This window comes from Urocampus carinirostris, chromosome 10 (genome assembly GCF_059441175.1).
Source record: "Urocampus carinirostris isolate Australia breed hairy pipefish chromosome 10, RoL_Ucar_1.0, whole genome shotgun sequence".
NCBI lineage: Eukaryota > Metazoa > Chordata > Actinopteri > Syngnathiformes > Syngnathidae > Urocampus > Urocampus carinirostris.
This window is the reverse complement of record NC_142358.1, coordinates 3,474,587-3,495,799: the sequence shown is the minus strand read 5'-3', so window position 1 is coordinate 3,495,799 and position 21,213 is coordinate 3,474,587. Positions and strand designations below refer to the sequence as shown.

Sequence of the window (21,213 nt, the reverse complement as noted above, 5' to 3'; positions counted from 1 at the left end):
AAAATAGGGAAGGAGAAATAAGAAAAAGGCAAAAAAGAAAAATAGGAACAAAAAGAAAAGTAGGAGAAAATAAAGCAAAAAATAAAGAAAATGGAATGGCTGACAACCAGTTCAGTGTATTCCCTGCCCACTGCCCAAAGATAGCTGGGATGCGACCTAAGTGAGGATAATGGATGAATGGATAAAGAAAGTGGAGAAAAGAAAGAAAAAAGGAAGGAAATAAAGAAAGAAAGAAAAGAAAGGAACCAAAGTGAAAAAGACAAAAACGAAAAAAATGCTATTTTCTTTTTTTGTTTTTCTTTTTTTCTCTTTTTTCTTTTTTCATTTTTCTTTCCCCAGTTTTTGTCCTATTTCTTGTTTTTTTTTTATTTTTATTTTTTTTATATTTTTTCATTTTCTTATTCCTCCATTTTTTTTCTCATAATAAGGTGCGATTTGGTAACTTTGAGGCTCCATATTTTGTCTCCTTCCGTTGTGCTTTTAGCACTTGTTTTTTGCAGCACGACAGAATACAGCAACATCTAGTGGGAGAATAATACCCACTGTCCCTTAAACTTTATTAAGGCGGGGGCCTCAAACTATCATCCCGGGGGACGCAATTGTCCCCCAAGTGGTGAGTTTGAGACCCCTTGTCTACTCTTTCATTACAAAAACATTCAAAATACCAGATGTGAGATGTTTCTGATGAAGTTAGATTGTAATCCACAGTAAATGAGGCCACAAAAGCAGACAACTGATTTACAAATTTGCAGAAAAATTCTTTAAACGAATTACTGGCAAGGTGAGCAACTTACTCAACTGCCCAAACAGGAATCAATCAAAAAACTTCAAAAGGCAGCCGGGTAGGTTTTACCTATGGTTTATTATCAAAAAATGGTACAAACTCAACTATAAGAGCAACCTGGGATTGATCTACACCACGGATCCCCAACGCGGTGCCTGCGGATACCAGGGTGTCCCCTAAGGACAGCTGAGTTACCCGCGAACCTGCTCTGAAAAAGAGTCACCAGCGCTGCGTCATTGTGATTTTATAGTATTTTTTTTTTTTTTTTTGCGGTTGACCGAGCCGATATAACCCAACTTCTAATAATCAACCTGGTAAAAACATAGTAACAACATAGTAATAAATGGATAATTTTATATTATAAAAATACATATCAAACTGAGCTAATTAGTGACAAAAAGTAGCTCTCAACTTTAAAAAGGTTGGAGACTCCGGATTTACACTAAATATATAATAAGTGATAAAGTGACAAAGCGGAATCCTGAAAGTCATCTGGGCCGTCTAAAAATAACAAAGCAATTGTTTACTGCAAACACAATCGGCTTTGTTATCCATCCATCCATTCATTATCCTTATTAGGGTAAAGGGGGTGCTGGAGCCCATCCCAGCCGTCTTTGGGCAGTGGGCAGGGGATTCTCTGAACCGTTTGTTTCACACTAACTCTGACAACAAATGTGCAAAAACAGAATTTTTGTTATCATTGCTTTTTTTCCATCTTCCTCTTTCTTCCTTGTCCTCTTTTTAGCACCTTCAAGGTATATCCTTTTTTGCGACACTGTGTAGTCCGCTGGATGCGCTGCACATCTGAACGCACGCGTTACTCATGGAGTTCTGAGATTTAGAGCAGAGAGGTATATAGTATATGTAGTATACATCAGTGTTCGGGAACCTCTTTGTCCCTAAGAGCCGTAAAAGCAAAAATATTTCAATAGAAATTGTGATCCATACTATATTCTTTAAGACAAAATTTAACAAGACCCCCAAACCCCCACTCCAGACAAAAGGTAATTCAACAGCACATTTTATTTCACTGTACATATACCAATTAAATTTTAGCTCCCTCGCACAGTTATAGTGTTGAGGCTAATTTTGCCATTTTTGTCCTAAATCATGATTTCAAAACAAGGAGCAAGCAAAATTGTCTTGTAAAAATGTCACAAAATACTGCAAACGATAAGGATATCGTCATATTTTCCTTTGGCGCAGACTGCACTGAGCGAAAGAGAGGGAGAGAGAAGGTAGTGCCTTGCACTGTATGCAGAGATCCGCCCACCTCTACCGCTCAACCAATCAAATTGCTCCGGTGCTTCACCACTTTTGCTTCTGCTGGACTTTAGTGCTGCCTTTGACACTATGGACAAAAAATCTTACTAGAACAGTTGGAAAAATGGATTGGTCTCTCAGCATCCGTCCTCTTATGGTTCAGATCCTACTTCTCAGATAGGACGCACTGTGTTAAATGTGGACGAATTACATCTGAGCCCTTTAGTGTTACCCGTAGTGTTCCGCAGTACTTGGCCTCCTTCTTTTCAGCATTTACATGCTTCCATTAGGTGATATCATTCGCAAGCATAATATCAGTTTCCATTGCTACGCAGATGACACTCATCTTTATCTTCTGATGGAGGAATCGGCAACACTAGACTGTGGAAATTTGGAGGCCTGCCTCACTGAGATAAAAGAACGGATGTCACTCAACTTCTTGTGCCTTAACTCTGAAAGGACCGGAATGTTAGTTATTGGTCTATATAAATGCTGTGACTTGTTCTCAAAAACTGCTCTGAACATTGACAAATGCAATATCACCCAGAGAGACTCAGTCAAAAATGTAGGTGTCATATTTGACCCCAATCTGTCCTTTCAAACACACGTTTAGAATATTACTAGAACAGCTTTTTTCCATCTTCGCAAAAATTCACCCTTTGCTGTGATTATAATTCATGTGCTTGTTACCTCCCGTCCCGATTACTGTAATACACTACTCCCTGGTCTCCCGAAGTCCAAAATCAAGAGCCTGCAGCTGGTAAAAAAATGCTGCAGTGAGGATTTTAACTAAGACAAGGAAGTTTGATCACATGACCCCGATTTTAGCCAACCTGCATTGGCTCCCTGTTAGCTTAAGATGTGATTTAAAGGTTCCGTTAATATTATATAAAATCATGCATGGACTTGCTTCCTCATATCTTTTAGATTTAATTTGCCCCTATGTTCCGGTCCGGAGCCTTTGCGCTGAAAATGCTGCTCTACTAGTGATCCGCAGGTTTGAGAGCATTCTCAATTCGGGCCCCGGTGCTGTGGAATGCTTTTCCCCCTAAGATTCGATCTGCAACCTCAGTGGAAATGTTTAAATCTAAACTTAAAACACACTTCTATCCTATAGCATATAAATAAGCTATATTTTATGTTGACAATATCTGTGTATTATTTGCGCTCATGTAGGTTTTAGATCAGTTGATGGTTTAATAGTAGTCTGTTGTTTGCAATAGTCTGGTGTCTGTGCAGCCCTTTGAGACTCTATGTGATTAAGAGTTAACAAATAAACATGACTTGCTTGACTCGACTCCAAGTGGTTTGCTGACATTTCAGGGTATTTGCAGTTTGTTCTGGGAGTCTTCATCATAAATCATCTCAACAGTGAACATACATAGTTTTTATGAGCTTCAATATAACGTGTGCCTTAGCGACCTACTGCCAAAACAAAGTATGTTAATGTGACAAAATTGAAGTTAAAACTGTGTCTGATATCTACTAGACTGAACCATGATCCACACAATTATGGAACGCCACAGAGAATTGGGCATAGGCCACATTTGATCCCTAAGCCATATGTACTCATGAAAGAGCCATATATGGGTCGAAAGCCATAGGTTCCTGACTCCTTGTATATATCAATAATCATCACTCACACACACAAAAATATACATATTTAATTATATATAAGTTAACTGCTCTTGGGGGCTGCTTAGTGGTTGCTGGGCCCTAAGCAGCCACTTTGTTCCCTGACGCCTTGGGCTGGCTCTGTTGTAGGCTCTGGGTCGCCCGTCCTTACTTTTCTTCGGGCCCATGTGTCAGAATTTCTCATGTATACAATTGCAGGTGAGGGGAGTCAAGGCAGGAATAAAAAAAGTAGTAGGGATGCACAATCATTTGTTATTGTTATAATTTATGTTTTAAAAAATAATTGAAAATAAAAAGACGGCTACATCATATCTTCAAATCTTAATACTGTAATCCCTTTCTACTCCTCTGCCTCAGAGTATTGTGGGTTGTAAAATATTCCACTATTCATTATCCCCGATCAACTATCGTTGCGAGCAGAGACACATTTTTGTCGGGTTTGGTGGCTCTTTTTTGCTATTATTTTTGCTTGAAATGAAGCGCATTTTTGTGCTGCTGCAATCCGTTATCCTCAACAGAGTGCGCTTTTGTTCCTGTTGGCTCTTTTTGTTGTTGTTATTTCTGCTTTAAATAAAGTGGACTCTTGCACCCATGATCTATTATCCCCGATCTCATATTGCTGTAAGCAGGGATCGGCAGAAAGCATTTTAGTTAGGAGGTGTTTTGACGCGATCCGATCTGAGAGCAAGGGGAAAGAGAGCAAATTTGTGTCATGAGTGGTGACCCTTTTTTCCCTCGTTCTATCTAGCCAAAATGATATGCTTCCGTGCGGCCGCGATCCATTAGCCCCAGTCGAATTTTATCTGTTAACTGTGATCATTAAAGCCAAAAGAGCTTTAATAATATGATCAAAGTGACAGTGTGTAATATTTAGTGCCTTCTTGTGGTACAAAAAAACTTTCATTCGGTAAAAAAACAACATTTATTTGGTTACTAGGATTAAAATACATTAACTACCATACCAATGTTTTTTTTAATGTCAAATCATAGGTGAAGAAATTTGTATTTTTTTTACAGAGTGGAATGCATACTTTGTTCGCAGCCATCTTTGTGTGCAGTCCTGTTGCATGCTGTGGCATTCGTTTTCCTTTACATTAGACAACATTGTCCTCTAGTGTCAAATGTTACACACTCAGTCTTTAAATATTCTTGTTCCACTGGTAGATAATGTTGCTTATTTTAGGTATTTGTTTATTCTATTTTGCTAAAAGTAATTCTTGATATATTTTGGAAATCAGAGGAACACCTGTAAATGTGAAATATTAGGTTAAAACAATATTTTAACTGTATATTTGTAATTAACTACGTTTTTTGTGTTTTTGTTCCAACCCTGTTTTATTTTTTGCTGTTTTGTTAAAACTATTTTCGTGCAGTTTTTAGTGAAAAATGTCAAAAGAAAATAAACAAAAGTTAAAAATAAATATAAAAAATAAATACAATATATAAAAAATCTTTGTCATTAAGGGCTATACAAATAAACATGACTTGACTTGACATGACAAGATTAAAGTCAATTCCAGTGTCTCTGTGTAATCTAGCGGCATCCTGTGGCTAGTGATTGAACTGCAGTTGACAACTGACAGCTTCAGATTCGTCTGCTTGTCGCCACAAGTAAAGAAACAAGCAGCAAACTCATAAAGAATATAAAACAATGCTCAACAATACATAAAATTCATAACATTTCAACATTTAATTATTTTATTAAAATAACGTGATGAACAACACTCAGCAAACTACTTCATTTAGTGATTTAAAAAAAACGGTTTAATTAGCGAAAACTGTTATACAGTAACAATACTACTCATGATTGCAAATTGTAGTGACTAAATATAAAGGACAGTTCAAATTGTATTTATTGCTGGTGTGACTTGACTTGACCTGGTACAGTGGTGTAGCTGGTGGATGCATAGAGGATAGGAGACACAGGATAAGAGAGTTTCAATGCTGATTAGTTCTGTACAAAACACAAATTAATTCATTTATTAAACACTTGATATTAAAAATGATTTTTAAAAAATATTTGTCCCGATCGGGGATTGGTTAAGGCCATATTCCTGAGCTAGGGCAATCATCTCATCTCATTAGCTACACCGCTTATCCTAAGTAGGGTCACGGGGGTGCTGTAGCCCATTCCAGCAATCATCGGGCAGTGGGCAGGAGACACCCTGAACTGGTTGCCAGCCAATCGCAGGGAACACAGGGACAGACAACTCACTCGCTCATTCATACCTAGGGACAATTTGGACTGGCCAATTCACCTGAAATGCATGTTTTTGGAATGTGGGAGGAGACCGGAGTGCCCAGAGAAAACCCACGCAAGCACGGGGAGGACATACAAACTCCGCACAGGAAGTCTGGAGCTGGATTTGAACCCATGCAGGAGGTTCCCAAGACATGAACTGTGCCGCACATGCCCTAACCACTGCGCCGCCGTGCTGCCCCTAACTATATTTCATATTAGCACTTTTCGGGCAACAAATTGCAACTTAAAGTGCTGTATGAAAGCATTCAATCCGGAACACCAAATACACAGACACAGACAGTGGTTACAATAAAATAAAAACAAATAAATAACTAAAAAATGAATAATTAAATAAAATTATGTAAAGCACAGACTAACCAAACGTGTGCCTTCATATTTCTTTATTATCTCCATCATCCTCTTACTTCTTCCTTTACAATCTCTCCAAGCTTCTTGCCCAAAATTCTGAACTAAACAATAAGAAAAAAAGTTGTATTGTGGGAGATAGTTCAGCCAATATCATTACGGTATTTCCATGACACCGAAATGCAAACCAATAGCAGACCAGCATCTCATGTGACGTCAGCCAATAGCAGACAGGCATCTCAGAGATGTGACTCGAAATATGCACAAAAAACGCAAAGTTTAAATTTCAATATTTTTGGTTCATGAGAATACATTTGTTGTCAATGTTGTATAGTGAGTTAAATGCTGAAACGAGGAGGCCAAAAGAAACAAAAACGTTTCCACATCATAATGTGAAAACATCATTAGCTAGGGATGCCATACCCCAAGGAAGCTTTCAGACCGAGGCACGGAAAAAAACGGGTGAGGAAAAGTACGCAAATCATGCAGAAAATAATGACAGCCACTTGTTTCTATGGTTATCATGTTTTTACTTCTCCTTTTGGCACCACAGGAAGCCTTGGACCCATTATGAATGAATACAATAAGAAAGATCAGAGTTTCGGATAGATCCATTGATCAGGTCTGTTGTCCCGTGCTTTCAGGACAAGGCACAGAAAAAACGAGTGAAGAAAAGTACCTAAAAGAAAAGAATGACAGCCACTCGTTTCCATGGTACATTATCTTTTGCTTACCTCTTTAGCATCACCGCTTGCCCTAAATACAGTACAAGAAATCAACGATTGACAGGTTAATGATCGCTAGAACATATTTGTGCACAAGCTTTATTTCTTTTTTCAGATGTAAATGCCCGGACTGCTCCCATTGTTTGATGCCGGTTGAACTATGGATGAATTATATGGAATGAAAACAGGCCTTTGAGGCATGGGGTGGAAACTGGATTGATAAGACAAACTAGGGTTGTACGTTAGAGTGTATGGTGTCCCTGTTTGGCTCATGTATAAAGAGTTGACCGGTGTGTAGATTCTCCCCATTGGATTGGAAAGTGAAGAGTGGGCCGTATTTCCAGGCGGAGTGAGGAGAACTGTGTTATTTGGTGCTAGCTGAGAATTGAAGACTTGCTGTCGGGCGAGGTCTGATTGAAATTGGTCGGGTGGGATGCTAGAGACACTCCGTATGGGGTGGTAGGACATCGGCACAGGTTTTCTTATGGTGTCAGGTTGGTAAATGTTCATTGATCCTTTCTCTGATCTCCAAAAACGGCAAATAAACAACAATCCTGAGCCGAAAAGAAAAGCTCCAGACACCCAACCGATGTAGAGTGCGTCCCCTAGCTCCCTTCTTTGTGCGTCCAAAAGCAAAGGGTTATAAAAGTCTCGGATAATAACATGGCCAGTCCACGATACCGGGATAAATACGCACAAGGATGCCAGGAATTGCATCCCACCAGCAATTGATAAAACTGTAGTTTTGATCTTATGGTGACCAAGAAAACAGGAAGTGCAGCGAAGTCCAGAAGTGGCCAATAGAAGGCCGAGTCCAGACAAAGCCAAGGAGCAGCACATAAGCCCCCGGGCGGCCTGGAGCTCGGCGGGTAAGAACAAAAGCGAGTCGTAGACTTTGCATTGCATACGGATGTTGGCCTGCCGGTAGCAGTTCATCCACAGACCTTCCCAGCGGGTTTCCATGACAATGATGTTCTCCCCGATGAAGGCTGTGACCTTCCAGGTAGGTAGACCGGTAGTCGCGGCCGCTCCAATCAAGCCCACCAAACCCACGCAAAGAGCGGCTAGCTCGCAAATTCCTGCAACCATGGCCAAAAATCCTGGAGGACACCCGTTGTAGTGAATGACAACCTGCAAGTGACAGTCCCAAAGCTCGACTGATAGGTTTGTGTACGGTCGAAGGGGATTTGTTGTGGGAAAAATGCTTCACAAGCACCTGGTTGGTTCAGAGGGATGAAGGGTTGTTTTGGGTACTCTATGGGTCTTCAAACATGCTGGTCCATTGTTTAGCTGGAAAAACTTTCCCTCTATCTGTCCCTGTCATGTTCTGGTGTGACCCGGAGAAGTAAATCCCATACAAATAGACAGAAAAAAGCTTTAGATAAAAGATTGATTTACAAAGACGTTGGTAGAAAAAGACAGACAACGTTACTGAATTTTCAAACATCCAAGGTAGGGGTTTCAAACTCATTTTAGCTCTGGGTCCACATTATGAAGAGAAAACTATCTCAGGGGCTGGACTTATAGATTAAAGAGAAAAAAGGAGGTATAGAGATAGAGGGTGGTAGGGAGAGAGGGAGAGAGGGAGAGCAAGCGAGAGAGACAAAAAAGAATGAGAGAGCAAGAGAGAGAAACAGTGGGAGAAAGAGATAAAGAAATAAAGAAAAGGACACAGAAATGGAGAAAGGCAGAGGGGAAAAGAGAGTCATAGAGAGTGCAAAAAACATACAAAGATAGAGAAAGAAAGAGACAGTGAGAAAGAAAGAGAAAGAGAGAAATATACAGAAAAAAGAAAGAGAAGAAGGGAGAGAGAGAAGATACAGATAAGAATTTCAGACAATGAGAGACAGTGAGAAAAGAAATACAGAGACAGAGCAGGAGAGAATCAAATAGATAAAGAAAATAGATAGAGAGAGAGAGAGAGAGAGAGAGAGAGAGAGAGAGAGAGAGAGAGAGAGAGAGAGAGAGAGAGAGAGAGAGAGAGAGAGAGAGAGAGAGAGAGAGAAAAGAAATAGAGAGACTAAGTGGGAGAGAACGAGAGAAGGAATGGAGACAAAGAAAGTGGGAAAGAGAACACAAAATAGGGGAAAAGAGACAGAGAAAGACAAATAAAGGGAGGAAGTGAGAAAGACAGATAAATGGGAAAAAGGGAGAGAGAAGAAATAGAAGAAGTAGAGGGACAGAGCAGGAGAGAGTTAAACAGAGAGGGAAAATAAATGGAGAGAGGGTGAGAGAGAGAAGGAATGGAGAGACTGAGATGAGAGAGAGAAACCGAGAGACAGCGAGAGAGAGAAAGAGAGAAAAACAGAGAGAGAGAGATAAACTGACTGAGAGTTAGAGAGACAGAGAGAGAGACAGAGAGAGAGACAGAGAGAGAAACAGGGAGAGATACCTAGAGAGAGACAGAGAGAGACCAAGAGAGACCAAGAGAGACCAAGAGATACCAAGAGAAACCAAGAGAGAGGGACAAAGAAAGAAAGAGAAATAGACAAATTTTAAACTGCAAGTCCTTTTTTTCCCTTGTGCTTCTTTCGGCGTAGTCTCATGGGCCAGTTCAAAAAACCCTTGGAGCGCCTGATCCAGCTCGTGGGCCGCATGTTTGATACAGATCAGGGATGTGAGCACCTCAGCTGTTCTTAGGGGTCACCCTTGTGTCTGCCGGCACCATGTTGGAGACCCCTGTTTCACACAATGTCTGTATGACTAAGACTCCCAAGGGGAGAGTATATTTTCATGCTGCTTTAATCATACAAACAAGCTCATTGGGCTCTCACAACATCCTGTCTCTGGGATTGGGCTTTACCTTCAATGTCCGTAGTCAACTCCTATCACAGGCACATTAGTTCCGCCTATTAGTTCTTACCAATATTCCCACTGCTATCATTGGGGCATTTTTGCCACTTAATACTGTATTTTCCCCACTATATTACGTCAACAAAAAATTATTTAAGAAACCTAAATCTTTGTAATGTTTCTAAGATGTGCCCTGCGACTGACTGGCAACCAGTTATTAACCAGGTATCTCTTATGCCCACTGCTCGAATATAGCTGGGATGGGCTCCAGCACAGCCGCATACTGAGGATAAGCGGCGCAGATAATGGATGGATGGATGTTTCTAAGATGCCTGTCCACTATTGGTTAATGTACTACAAGATGCTGTTCTGGTATTGGTTTGTCACTACATCATCAAAATGCTGACATGCTAGTGGTTCTGAATCTGCTGTACTTTCTAAATACTGTATTTTTTGTACCGTAGACATTTGCTATGCATCCCAAAATGTTTCGGTGATGCTAGAGGAAAAAGCAAAAACATGATAACCATGTAAACAAAGCTTACGATTATCAGAAAATGTGAAAAAGGCACACAAATTGTTTAAGTTGCATGTTCGTAATCAATTGGGGACTACAAGTATTACTGAAATAAAGCAGTCCATAAAAGCAAGGAAATCTTCCAAAGCCATGAGAATCCTGGTAAGTGAAAGCTTTAAATTCAGATTTTATTCCACTCAACCAGCTCCAGTCTATTTCATTTTTGCTTGACATGTATATCTATATATAATGTTGTTTAATGCTATTCATTTGTATTACACAAAATCAGCACTTGTTTGCATGCTTTGACCTGGGGTACTGGGGGTTCAGAACACATTAGCAAATTAGCTTGAGTTTTGCATCCCCCTCCATAGGAAAATTTCACTTTACAATCCCCACCTGGGGACTAATGTATATTTATGTTCCAAATTAAGTGCACATAGTTTAGCAATTGGCTTTGGACTCCAAGCCGATTGAAAAGACCTCAGCCCCCCAGATAGTGGACTCTTCCTATCTTTATTTAAAGCCACTTACAAATAGTGGTCACATTTCCCAACCTATAAAGCTCCCGCTCGGCAAACAAATACACCCACGCCCTAAACAAGCAGCCACGCGCCACATTACATTAGGCCGTTGACTTGCTCGGACAAAAAAAACACGGATTAAAGATAAAACTGATTTTAACACCTATCTTTGTGATGTTTCTCATGGTCTTAGAAGATTTCCTTCCAATAATCACATCTTTACTATTAATATTCGTCCTAAACATTGATTATGGCCGTGGAACTTAGGGAGGGTAGCAATGGGTGTACTTCCTACATATTTTTTTATAATCTCAATCTTTGCTTCCATTGCTCCCATGTTTTTGCTTTTCTGATGAGCATCACTGCAAGTTCTTGGGACCTATAGTGAATAACTACAGTACACAAAATACAGTATCGTATGGCACTAACTTGAGAGTCTTCCCTCCTCGTATTTGTTTATTTTCGCAAGCTTCGATTCCATCCATTGTCTTGCTTCTCTCTTTAGCATCACGGCAAGTGTTGGGACCCATAGCTAAACAAATTCAAGTTTGTTACTCGAGATTCTGAAAGGAATGAAGAGAATCACATTGCCGGATAGAGATCAGCCAATGGCATATCCACATTTTCATGCTGTGATGCAAACTTATAGCAGACCAGTATTTTTTTTTTACGTCAACCAATAGTAGACAGGTATCTTAGAGACAAAAAACTCCTCACACGCACAACCATTTAATTGCACAGTGTAAAGTGAAAATAAGGTGCGGTTGCCCTATCCTGGGAGTCTATTGTATATAACTGTGGAAAAAAATCACATGAGAAATAAACCAATGCACTTGACCACAAAGATGACAAAGAACACAATTTATTTTTGCATAGTAGGCCACACAAAGGCGCTGGTAGACATGAACTGGCCTTTCAGCCTTCATTGTGACACACATTAAAATATTCTATTATAAAAAGCTCATCTAGTCAGTGAAAAGGTTTGAAATGCTTTGAAATGATTTAGCCCAAGGGTGCAGGTTTGGTCTCGGCATTGGTAGGGACATAGCACCATTTATATAAAGTGATCACACAATGACAAAACAATGGATGCTTGATATTGGTGGGGAGACTTCCATCCATGCCAAAAATACACCCTTAGTCAAGCCTTGCTTCAGTCAATGTTCAGAGATACGCCACCCCGCTACGTGTGGAAGGATACCTGGATGGTTGCCTGGATGGGTGCCTGGACGGGTACCCTGAATGGTAGCTGTAGCTGGAGGAGGGGTGTCTGGACAAGTTAGGTTGGGGCTGGACCTGGGGGAGTAGCACCAGTTGCTGAGGCTGGAGCGTCTGTAAAGGTTTCAGTGGCTGGACCACCTGAGGAGGGTAGGCCATGTAATCCGAGTTCCTGGAGTAGATGTAGCTCCTGGCATTTTTGCCCTCGGACTGCACGTTACAGCAGGTGAAAATGCATCCCCCGGCAAAAAGGAAGGCGGCAGACACCCATCCGATATACAGGGCCTCCCCCAGCTCCCTCCGCTGGGCGTCAATCAGCAAAGGGTTGTAGAAGTCTGTGATGATGACGTGACCCGTCCAGGAAACTGGAATCAAAACGCAAACGCACCCCGCCAGTATCATGGCACCGGCGATCACCAAAATCATCCTTTTGGCCCGGTCGTTGTTGAGAATGCACGATGTGCACTGTAGTCCTACTAGGCTGGTGAGGAGCCCCAGGCCGGCCAGGGCCAGTGAGCAGCACATGAGCCCCCGGGCGGCCTGGAGGTCTGGCGGCAGGGCCAGTAGGGAGTCGTAGACCTTGCACTGCATCCTGATGTCAGCCTGCTTAAAGCAGTTCATCCACAATCCTTCGTAGCGTGTCTCGAAGACGATAATGTTCTCGCCGATGAAGGCCGTCACCCGCCACATGGGCATGCCAGTGCTGGCCGACGCTCCGATAAGTCCGATTACGGTCAGAACCAGCGCGAGCAGCTCCAGTGCCGAGTTGGCCATGGTGAAAAGCGGTAGGAAAGCGGCAAGTCCCGCCGGGGACACATCCTGACCAGGAGGGCGGAGTTCACCTGTTGTGTGCACGGGGGTGGGAATTGAGCCCGGTTACTAGGAGACAGACTCCCCTCGGGCTGGGTTTGTTTTTGTGCGGCGAACAGGAGCTTCTACTTTGTTTGCAGAAAGGTCTCACTTTACACATCACACCTATTTTGACACAGGAGTCTGTTTCAGGAAGTTTTTCATTCAACAGTAAAAATGTCTTTCTCAAAGCCAAGTAGTTTTGCTTCTCTGATCAGCTTCGTGCTGCCTATTTTTGACTAGCTTTTTGAAGTATGGTGGGGTGATAGTTTACATAGAGTATTCTAGGGTTGATCATGTCAAAGTACAGGGAAGAAGAAAAAAAGGGTCTGAATGATATTTAGAGATTAGAACAATTATATGGCAAATGGATGGCTTAAGCAAATAATTCAATTCATTTCATTTTTATTAATATTATTTTAATGATTAGTATAATTACAGTTGTTAACAATGTTTTTATTATTGTCAGAATCATTGGTGTCTGAATGATATTTAGTAGATATAAATAGCTTTTACTTTTCTGGTATTATAATTATAACGATCACAATTATCACTGTAACTGTCTGTGACTATTATTGTATCATTATTAGTATTGTTTGTATCCAAATAATTTTGAAGCAGAAGCCTTATACAGTCACTAGAAGGTTCAAGCTAATAATTATGCTTTTCATTATTATTATAACTATCATGACTATTATTTTCGTTGTTGTCGTCGTCGTCGTTGTTATCATTATTATTGTGTATTATTATTATTATTATTATTTAGTATTGTTATTAGTATCATTATTATTATCATCAACTATGAATATTCGTATTGTTATTTTGTAACGTTGTTTATGTTATTACAGCAGAATTCTGTCACCATTATACTATGAAAATTCATTTAAATCAAGATCTATATTTATAAACAAAACAATGAGGTGAATAAATACATTGGTGATAATGGTCAAAACTAAACAAAAAAATAAAATACAATTGCATGAAAATAACACAAAACGGACACACCTGAACAACTCATAGTTAGGGCAGACAAGTGGGTGTTTTGATGCTGAAGGTATCGGGCTCAAGCTCGCTTGTATTACTTTTTCAATGGACACATCAGGACACTTACACTTAAGGTGATCCTGATGCTTGGGGGTGGGCCCCCTCTAGCAGCAGGGTCAAAGATACTTTGTATGGTGGACAGCACACGTCACAAAACAGTCAGTTTTCACCATGGGCACTAACGAGAATTGGTGTTATTAAAACTTATATTCTTTTTATATGGTATGCTGAAAAATATGGAGACAGCAATAATGATGATGAACGCAATGATGATGATGAGAGGGGCGAGGAGGAGGAGGAGGAGGTGGAGGATGATGATGAGGATGACGATGACGATGACGATGACGATGATGATGATTAAGTGACTGTGCATCCACAGAACATATGAAAATATGTATATTTGTTATATGTAAACACAGGAGATCTGGCTGTAAGACACAATTATTAAGGAAGTTGAAGGGGTACGTTTAAATAAGCTTATGCTTTTATCTATTCCTTTTCGGACATGTTTAACATTAAAATTGTATTTGTTTTGTTTTGTTTTTTCATGTTTGAAATAAAGTTGCATTCATTCATTTTAAAGTTCGAGCTTTGGAGGGTGAGCACAACAATTACACCATCAACATAAAATATAGGTTATTCATAACTTATTGAATATAAGTGTATTTTAAGACGAGATTTAAACATGTACACTGAGGTTGCAGATCGAATCTCATAGGGCAGAGCATTCCACAGCACTGGGGCCCTAATTGAGAATGCTCTCAAACCTGCCTATTTCTTCTTGGCTCTTGAGATCACAAGCAGACCAGCATTTTCCAAGCGAAGGCTCCAAGTAGGAACATAGGAGGAAATTAAATCAGAAATATATGAGAAGGCAGGTACATGCATATTTTTTGTATAAAACCAACATAACCTTTAAATCACACCCCAAACTGACAGGGGGGCAGTACAGGTTAGCCAAAATCAGGTTAATGTGATCAAACTTTGTCTTAGTTAAAAGCTTCTCTGCAGCATTTTGTACCACCAGCAGGCTTTTCATGCTAGACTTCGGGAGACGAAAGAGTAGTACATTACAGTAATTGAGACTGAAAGTAACAAACGCATGAATTATAATCTCAGCATCAGATTAAATTAACAAAGTATTCATGTTGAAGATTGTAAGATTTACACTATTCTTCCATATCTGAATCATACTTTCAAAAGCATGTGGACTATGTGAAAGATTTTACAAGTCGGCATTTCAGTTCCTGTTAAACACACTGAAGCAGATCTGGGGTATCAGTCTCCAAGAGATTACTATTTTTTTCTTTTTATATACAAATTTCTGCTCATGACTTAGTATGGTGAAATACATGTATTTATTATAATAATGAATGAATAATTGTCCCAACAAAGTAAACACCCTGTAAAGTCAGGTGTGGGTACTATTTTGAGTCGTGGTCTGCATTAGGTTGAAAATGTGTCCTAAAGGCCCATCCTGTAGAGCTATCCAATTTTTTCATTTATGAATAAACACATATGCATACATCTATATATTATATTTCTTTATATTTGTTTTTAAAATCCATACGTTTCTTCAAATTGGTTTTAAACCCTCACAATAAAAGCAAAAAACTATATTAAGACTCAATTTTAAGCACTAAATTTTATATTTAGTTTTGTAGTATTAATGTGGCTTTATTTAGTGTGCGGTATTCCTCTAGTATAGTCGTAGTATTACTGTAATTTTGTAGCATTTTGTAGCATGAATGCAGGAGTATTTTTGTTGCATTTCTGCCATAATAGTTCAGTACTGTAGAAGTATATCTATAATGCTATATTTCTGTATTATTTCCATAGTACAGTAGTATTTTTTTGAATATTTTAGTATTAGTTTAGTTTTTTGGGGTAGTATTTCGCTGGTAGTGTAGTAGTATTTCTGTATTAGCTCAGTAGTATTTTTGAAGTTTTTGTAGTATTTCTGGAGTAGTATTTTATACGTGAAACACCAAAATGAAATGGGGACACAACTGGCACCAAAAAAAAGCTCGTGTATTTATTGTATATATTGTCATTTTATGTGGACCATTTTTGTTTGGCAGGCCAGATTAAAAAGCCTGGTAGTTTCCCCTCCTATGGTTTAAATATCAGCTTTGATTTCAACTTGCGAGGTTCTCGACACATGGCTTGGAGATGCCGTTGTTGTGTTTGTGCTCTTGTGAAGTACAAAATGTGTCCTTTGTCACTTCCTCAGTTGATTGTGGTAGGCGGACCTGAGAAGCTGTCTCGGTCAGACCAGTCGGGTCGCTTAGTCCACAGAAACAAAAGAGGAAACCAGCTTTTACTCACCGCTGAGTCAAACGCGGAAAAAAACAAAATCAAGGGAGGCCATTCTTTTTTCCTCTCAAATGTTTACATTTATTGAGCACTCTTGTGGATTCTTGGGATCAAAATCAAATTATGTACAGTTCATAAAAAGCTTCATGCTGAGCATTAAGACAAAAATACAAATTTAAACAGTGAAATATGATGTATAACAGGAGTGTCCTTTTTTAGCGCCTTAAAAAGAAATACATATACCTATGTATCTCTCTAAAAGTGTTTTTTCCCCAAGAAAGATATGATAATTCTTTTTCTCTTTTACATTATAGCGATTATTTTATATATATATATGTATATATATATATATATTATATGTATAAATATACATATATATGTATATATGTTAGGTGAATGTGCTAACCACTTCACTACAGAAAGATAATATTGATGTATATTTACTGTACATGTATATTGAACCATCGATACAAAAAAAAACAAATTTGGTATATGACTAATTTTGATATTTCATTTCATATATACTACAAGTTGGGGTTTATTTTATTTTTGCACATGCAAATATACCCCAAATACTTTGGCTAAATAATGTGGTGAAACAAAAAAAAATTCATTTAAGAAACAAATGTGACACATTTGAATTTATATTCCATGTTGAAATCTGGTGAAGCAGTGAACAGTTTATCATTTTATAGATTCTGTTGACAAATGTTAAAGATTTTCAAGTTAATTTTGAAAATGTTCAGCTAGTACCTTTTTCACAAATGATTTGAAATGATTACCTTTTTTGTACTGTAATGTTTAATTCACTGATTTCGGTGCATTGACTAAAAATAAAACGTTCAACTTTTTGTTGTTCTGTCAGTGGCTCCCCCCTCAAAAGAAGAATACAAATTAAGACTCTACTGTACAAATTCCCAACAAGGATCAGGGACATTTTTGCAGGTGAAAGCTACTTTTTTTGTTATTTATTGGCGCCATAGGCACCCTGACTCATCCCTGATGAGGTATAAAACTAGTTCGTGAACTACTCAGGGGATTCTAGGGAGCTAAGCGGTGCCCCTGGGCACCATGGTGGTGACCTTGCAGCACACTTGATAAACACTTTATAGAATTAATCAATTCTACAAAAAAACACAATATTTTTGTATGTTTTTTGTCAGCCTTTCCCAAGGCAGTACAGAAATAAACAATCTCTGTCTAGGTGCAAACTTGTTCATCAGTCGCCCTACTGCACCGGCGTGTAGGCTACAGATCCTGGCGGTGGTGCAGAGTAGGCCGGCTGGTAGGAGTATGCAGGTTGGTAGTTGGCAGGTGGCGGGTACACACTTCCCGGCTGGTAGACGTATGATGCGGGGTTATAAATCATCCGTTCTTCTGGTTCCTGCACTCTTGGTGCATGGCGGCACAACAGAATAACCCCGGCGGCGAACAGCAAAGCAGACGTCACCCATCCAATGTAAAGCGCCTCGCCCAATTCCCGACGTTGTGCGTCAATCAGTAACGGGTTATAGAACTCTTGAATAATCCGATGTCCCGTCCAGGAAACTGGAATAAGCGTTGTGATGCAAGCTAGCAGGAAAAGCGAACCACCAGCCACCAGAACAATATGCTTGGTACGTGCACGGTGGTCTACTACTTTGGTGCACTTCATTCCCACAGCTGACGTCACCAAGGCAAAAACGGTGATCGCCACCGATGCACACATGAGACCGCGGGCCGCTTGCAGATCGGGCGGTAGGAAAAGCAACGAATCGTAGACTTTGCACTGCATTCGGATGTTAGCTTGCCGGAAACAGTTCATCCACAAACCCTCCCAACGGGTTTCGAAAACGATGATGTTCTCCTCGATGAAAGCCGTCACCCTCCACATGGGCAGGCCAGTCACCGCCGCTACTCCGATTAAACCGATGAATCCAATTATGAGCGCGACTACCTCGCAGCAAATGGCGTACTTCCTCTTACGCTTTTCGATTTTCTTCTTTTCTTCGTAGACCGAGTCTTTGTAGTCGGTGTAGTCAGAGTAGGGTGCCGTGTAGGGCGCCGTGTAGCCGGCCGTGTAGGGTTGTTTTTCGTCGTAATAGGAAGCGGCGTAGGATAGCGGTGGTTTAGTGTAGCCGCTATAAGCTGTGTAAGAGGCCATGTTCACAGACGGTAGAGATTTGGCTTCTGCCAAGAGAAGTTAAAATTGTGGAACTGGGAGCGTTGGTTCTACGCCCACAAAAATGCTAACAAGCTGGTTGAGCCGCCCGAAATGTCGTCAAACCGGTGCTTTGAATACTGATTTAATCAAAAGTAGCAAGTCGTAAACAATGAAACTGATTTTAGGGGTCAAAATGAAACGGCCAGGGCTGTCCAAATGTTTTCTTCGTAAGGCCACTTTGAAATGGCTAATTTGCCGACCACACACACAAAATAGTCCACAATATAAAATGGATGGGCTCAAAACTGAAAAAGTGAAACCCTTGGCAAAAACTAAAAGGAAACAACCTTGAAAATAAATAAATGAATACATTCTTATACTTATTTTGCACTGACTTGGCAAAAAGGTGCAATATAAAATGATAAATAACAGATGGGCATGTAATTATATGCTAATTTTGAGTGTTTCCTTCATTAAATCATCATTAACCCCTAGAAAAAGTCGATTAAATGAAAGCAAACAGTTAGATAATATAATGCTAAAGAAAGAAGTAAAAATGTTGAAGGATTTAAAATGCATCTCAAACAAGCAAGTTTATTGTACTTTGAATAAAGTGGCTTCTTATAATGAGAAAAATATCACTTGTTGCAGTTACACTGCACAATTTCACTGTATATTTTAAGGGTGGAGTGCGTAGTTTGAGGTGTCCTTAAAAAGTTTTTTCACAAGTATATGTTAATAATGACCAACTGAGTTCAAAGAGCTTTGTATATTTTCACCGAGTCTATCTGCTTTTATCTTACTTTTATCATCGCTGTTCGCTGCCACGTAGCGCATTGGGATGGACGAAAAGAGGCTAAAGGGGAGGTGGGTGGTGAAGAGTGATTTCTCGCACGTGTTGGTTGTTTTCATTTATTCCAGGTTGGAAATGGTGAAAGTAAGAAAAGGACTGTTTTAAAAACAGTCCTCAAAAAGATGAAGAAATAATTAATTTGAGCGTGTCTAAGAGAGACACGTTCACGTGCACATGGCACACATGCAGCTTGACAGAGGCTGCAATGATGATTTCAGCTAGAAGGTGGCGTCAGCAATTAAGATTATTTTTTTGTTACAGACACTACATTTAGGCTAATATTTTTAGGGAATTTTAGCGTTTAATGAGCAGAAGAGTAAATAGTGACAAGAAAAAGATGTAGGAGGGAATTGATGGTACTTGGCGCAGTTTGCAAATATTTTTGCCAAAGTAAAATCAAAATAATATTAAATAAAACTATTTATGTACATAGCTTAGCCTAGGGATCAGGAACCTTTTCAACCCAAAATCCTACCACAGCAAACTTTAGATTCTTTTGAGAGAGGGCCGTATCATATATTTTATGACAAAATTCAACAAGACCGCCAAACCCGCCAGACTAAAGATCTTTTTCAGTGCGTTTTATTTTCCTGGTGATGTGGGATGATTTGAGAAAATTGATCAATAAGAATAATGCCAGAGCCTGTGTCCCATAGTCAACAAATATACAATTTTATACATTCTTGGTGACGTCACTCTCCCCCTCTCCAAATATGGTAGCGTTTCACCAGACACTTTTCTACTTGTTTTAAAATACGTAAATGATATCAAGTGTTTGCCTCGATAACAATTGTTTTAAGCATTAATTCATAAGGTACAAATGCATACCTGTCAACCTGTACTTTTTTCCCGTACAAATTACGTTTATTATGCATTTTAAGAAGTGTACGACGTACAAGGAAATCTGTACGGAAATTTGTCAATTATGGGTACCACCCGGTAAACACCGACTATCACGAAACGGCAAATCAATCAAGTCAAATGAGTTCGCCGCGGTAGCCTTTGTCTCGGTATCGTTTTTTTTTGTTGCAAACGAAGCGAGCGGTTTGATGCTACGGTGCGCATGCGTCTGCCGCCTGGGGATTTCCCATCATGCATCATTCCGATCACACGTGAACAAAGCGAATGCAGAGCAGTAGGCCTACATTACAACATAGTTTTGAATTTTCTTTGGATACAATCAAGTCGCGATGGCCGAACCTGAATTAAAACGCCGTAAGTCATTCTGATCTGAAAACAACAGTCGGGGTTGATTGAGTAAATTTGAAATACATGTGGTCTTAAAAAACATCGGATTTCAGTGGTAGTTGTGTAGTGAAAGTAAGTCCGTCTCTTTTTAGAGAACCGGCTTTTTCGGCTCAACTCATTAAAGCATATCCCTCAAACGGCTCACTTGCTTTGATGCATTATATTACGAATAATTATGTTGTATAAAGAAGTTAAGAAAAAAAGGAAGTATAAAAGGAAAAAATGAAAAAAGACAGGTTTGTGGTTATCAGTATATTACCAACAATAATTTAATGCAGAAAATGAATTAATAACTTGAATAAGAAAATGTATTATTCTACAGTGAACGTCCAAGCTACTTAATTTTTGAACTTTGTTTTTATGATAAACCTCATTCATGTCGAGCAACTCAGTATCTCACAACAAAATGTTAATTAACAGTATATATGCTATAACGTAACAAATGTACAATATAACATGTTAAACTACATAAATAAACACGTTTGAAAAAAAAATATCGTGTAAGATTATTTTGTAAGGGAAAATACGACAATTTGTAAAGGCAAGGAGTCGTGGAGGTTGACTGGCATGCAAATGTCAAAGTATCTAGATCAGCCGCCTCTCAGGTAGGCGCATGCGCGATCCTTCTGCAACTGCGTGGTGACGTCTTCTTTTCCGTCTACAAGAATGGCAACGTTTTGCCACAATATCTTG

The 21,213-nt window shown here is 39.5% G+C and overlaps 3 protein-coding genes across 3 annotated transcripts; all 3 read right to left on the bottom strand.

Annotated features, from left to right (window-relative positions):
- Positions 1 to 5,362: 5,362 nt before the first annotated feature.
- Positions 5,363 to 8,167, bottom strand: LOC148357510 (claudin-8-like). Its single transcript, XM_088345577.1, has 2 exons — positions 6,303 to 8,167; positions 5,363 to 5,636 (listed from the first exon to the last, which is right to left on the bottom strand). Exon 1 carries the CDS (start codon positions 8,102 to 8,104, stop codon positions 7,127 to 7,129), a length of 978 nt encoding a protein of 325 aa, XP_088201703.1. The 5' UTR covers positions 8,105 to 8,167; the 3' UTR covers positions 5,363 to 5,636; positions 6,303 to 7,126.
- Positions 8,168 to 11,695: 3,528 nt separating this feature from the next.
- cldn8.1 (claudin 8.1) lies at positions 11,696 to 12,841 on the bottom strand. Its single transcript, XM_088345097.1, has one exon. The coding sequence runs from the start codon at positions 12,839 to 12,841 to the stop codon at positions 12,014 to 12,016; it is 828 nt and encodes a 275-aa protein (XP_088201223.1). The 3' UTR covers positions 11,696 to 12,013.
- Positions 12,842 to 16,315: 3,474 nt separating this feature from the next.
- Positions 16,316 to 18,467, bottom strand: LOC148357508 (claudin-8-like). Its single transcript, XM_088345427.1, has one exon. The coding sequence runs from the start codon at positions 18,417 to 18,419 to the stop codon at positions 17,505 to 17,507; it is 915 nt and encodes a 304-aa protein (XP_088201553.1). The 5' UTR covers positions 18,420 to 18,467; the 3' UTR covers positions 16,316 to 17,504.
- Between the last annotated feature and the right edge of the window lie 2,746 nt (positions 18,468 to 21,213).

What these genes read in the sequence shown, in the direction of transcription:
- LOC148357510 (XM_088345577.1), bottom strand. Translation starts at nt 8,104, where the DNA reads ATGGTTGCAGGAATTTGCGAGCTAGCCGCTCTTTGCGTGGGTTTGGTG.
- cldn8.1 (XM_088345097.1), bottom strand. Translation starts at nt 12,841, where the DNA reads ATGGCCAACTCGGCACTGGAGCTGCTCGCGCTGGTTCTGACCGTAATC.
- LOC148357508 (XM_088345427.1), bottom strand. Translation starts at nt 18,419, where the DNA reads ATGGCCTCTTACACAGCTTATAGCGGCTACACTAAACCACCGCTATCC.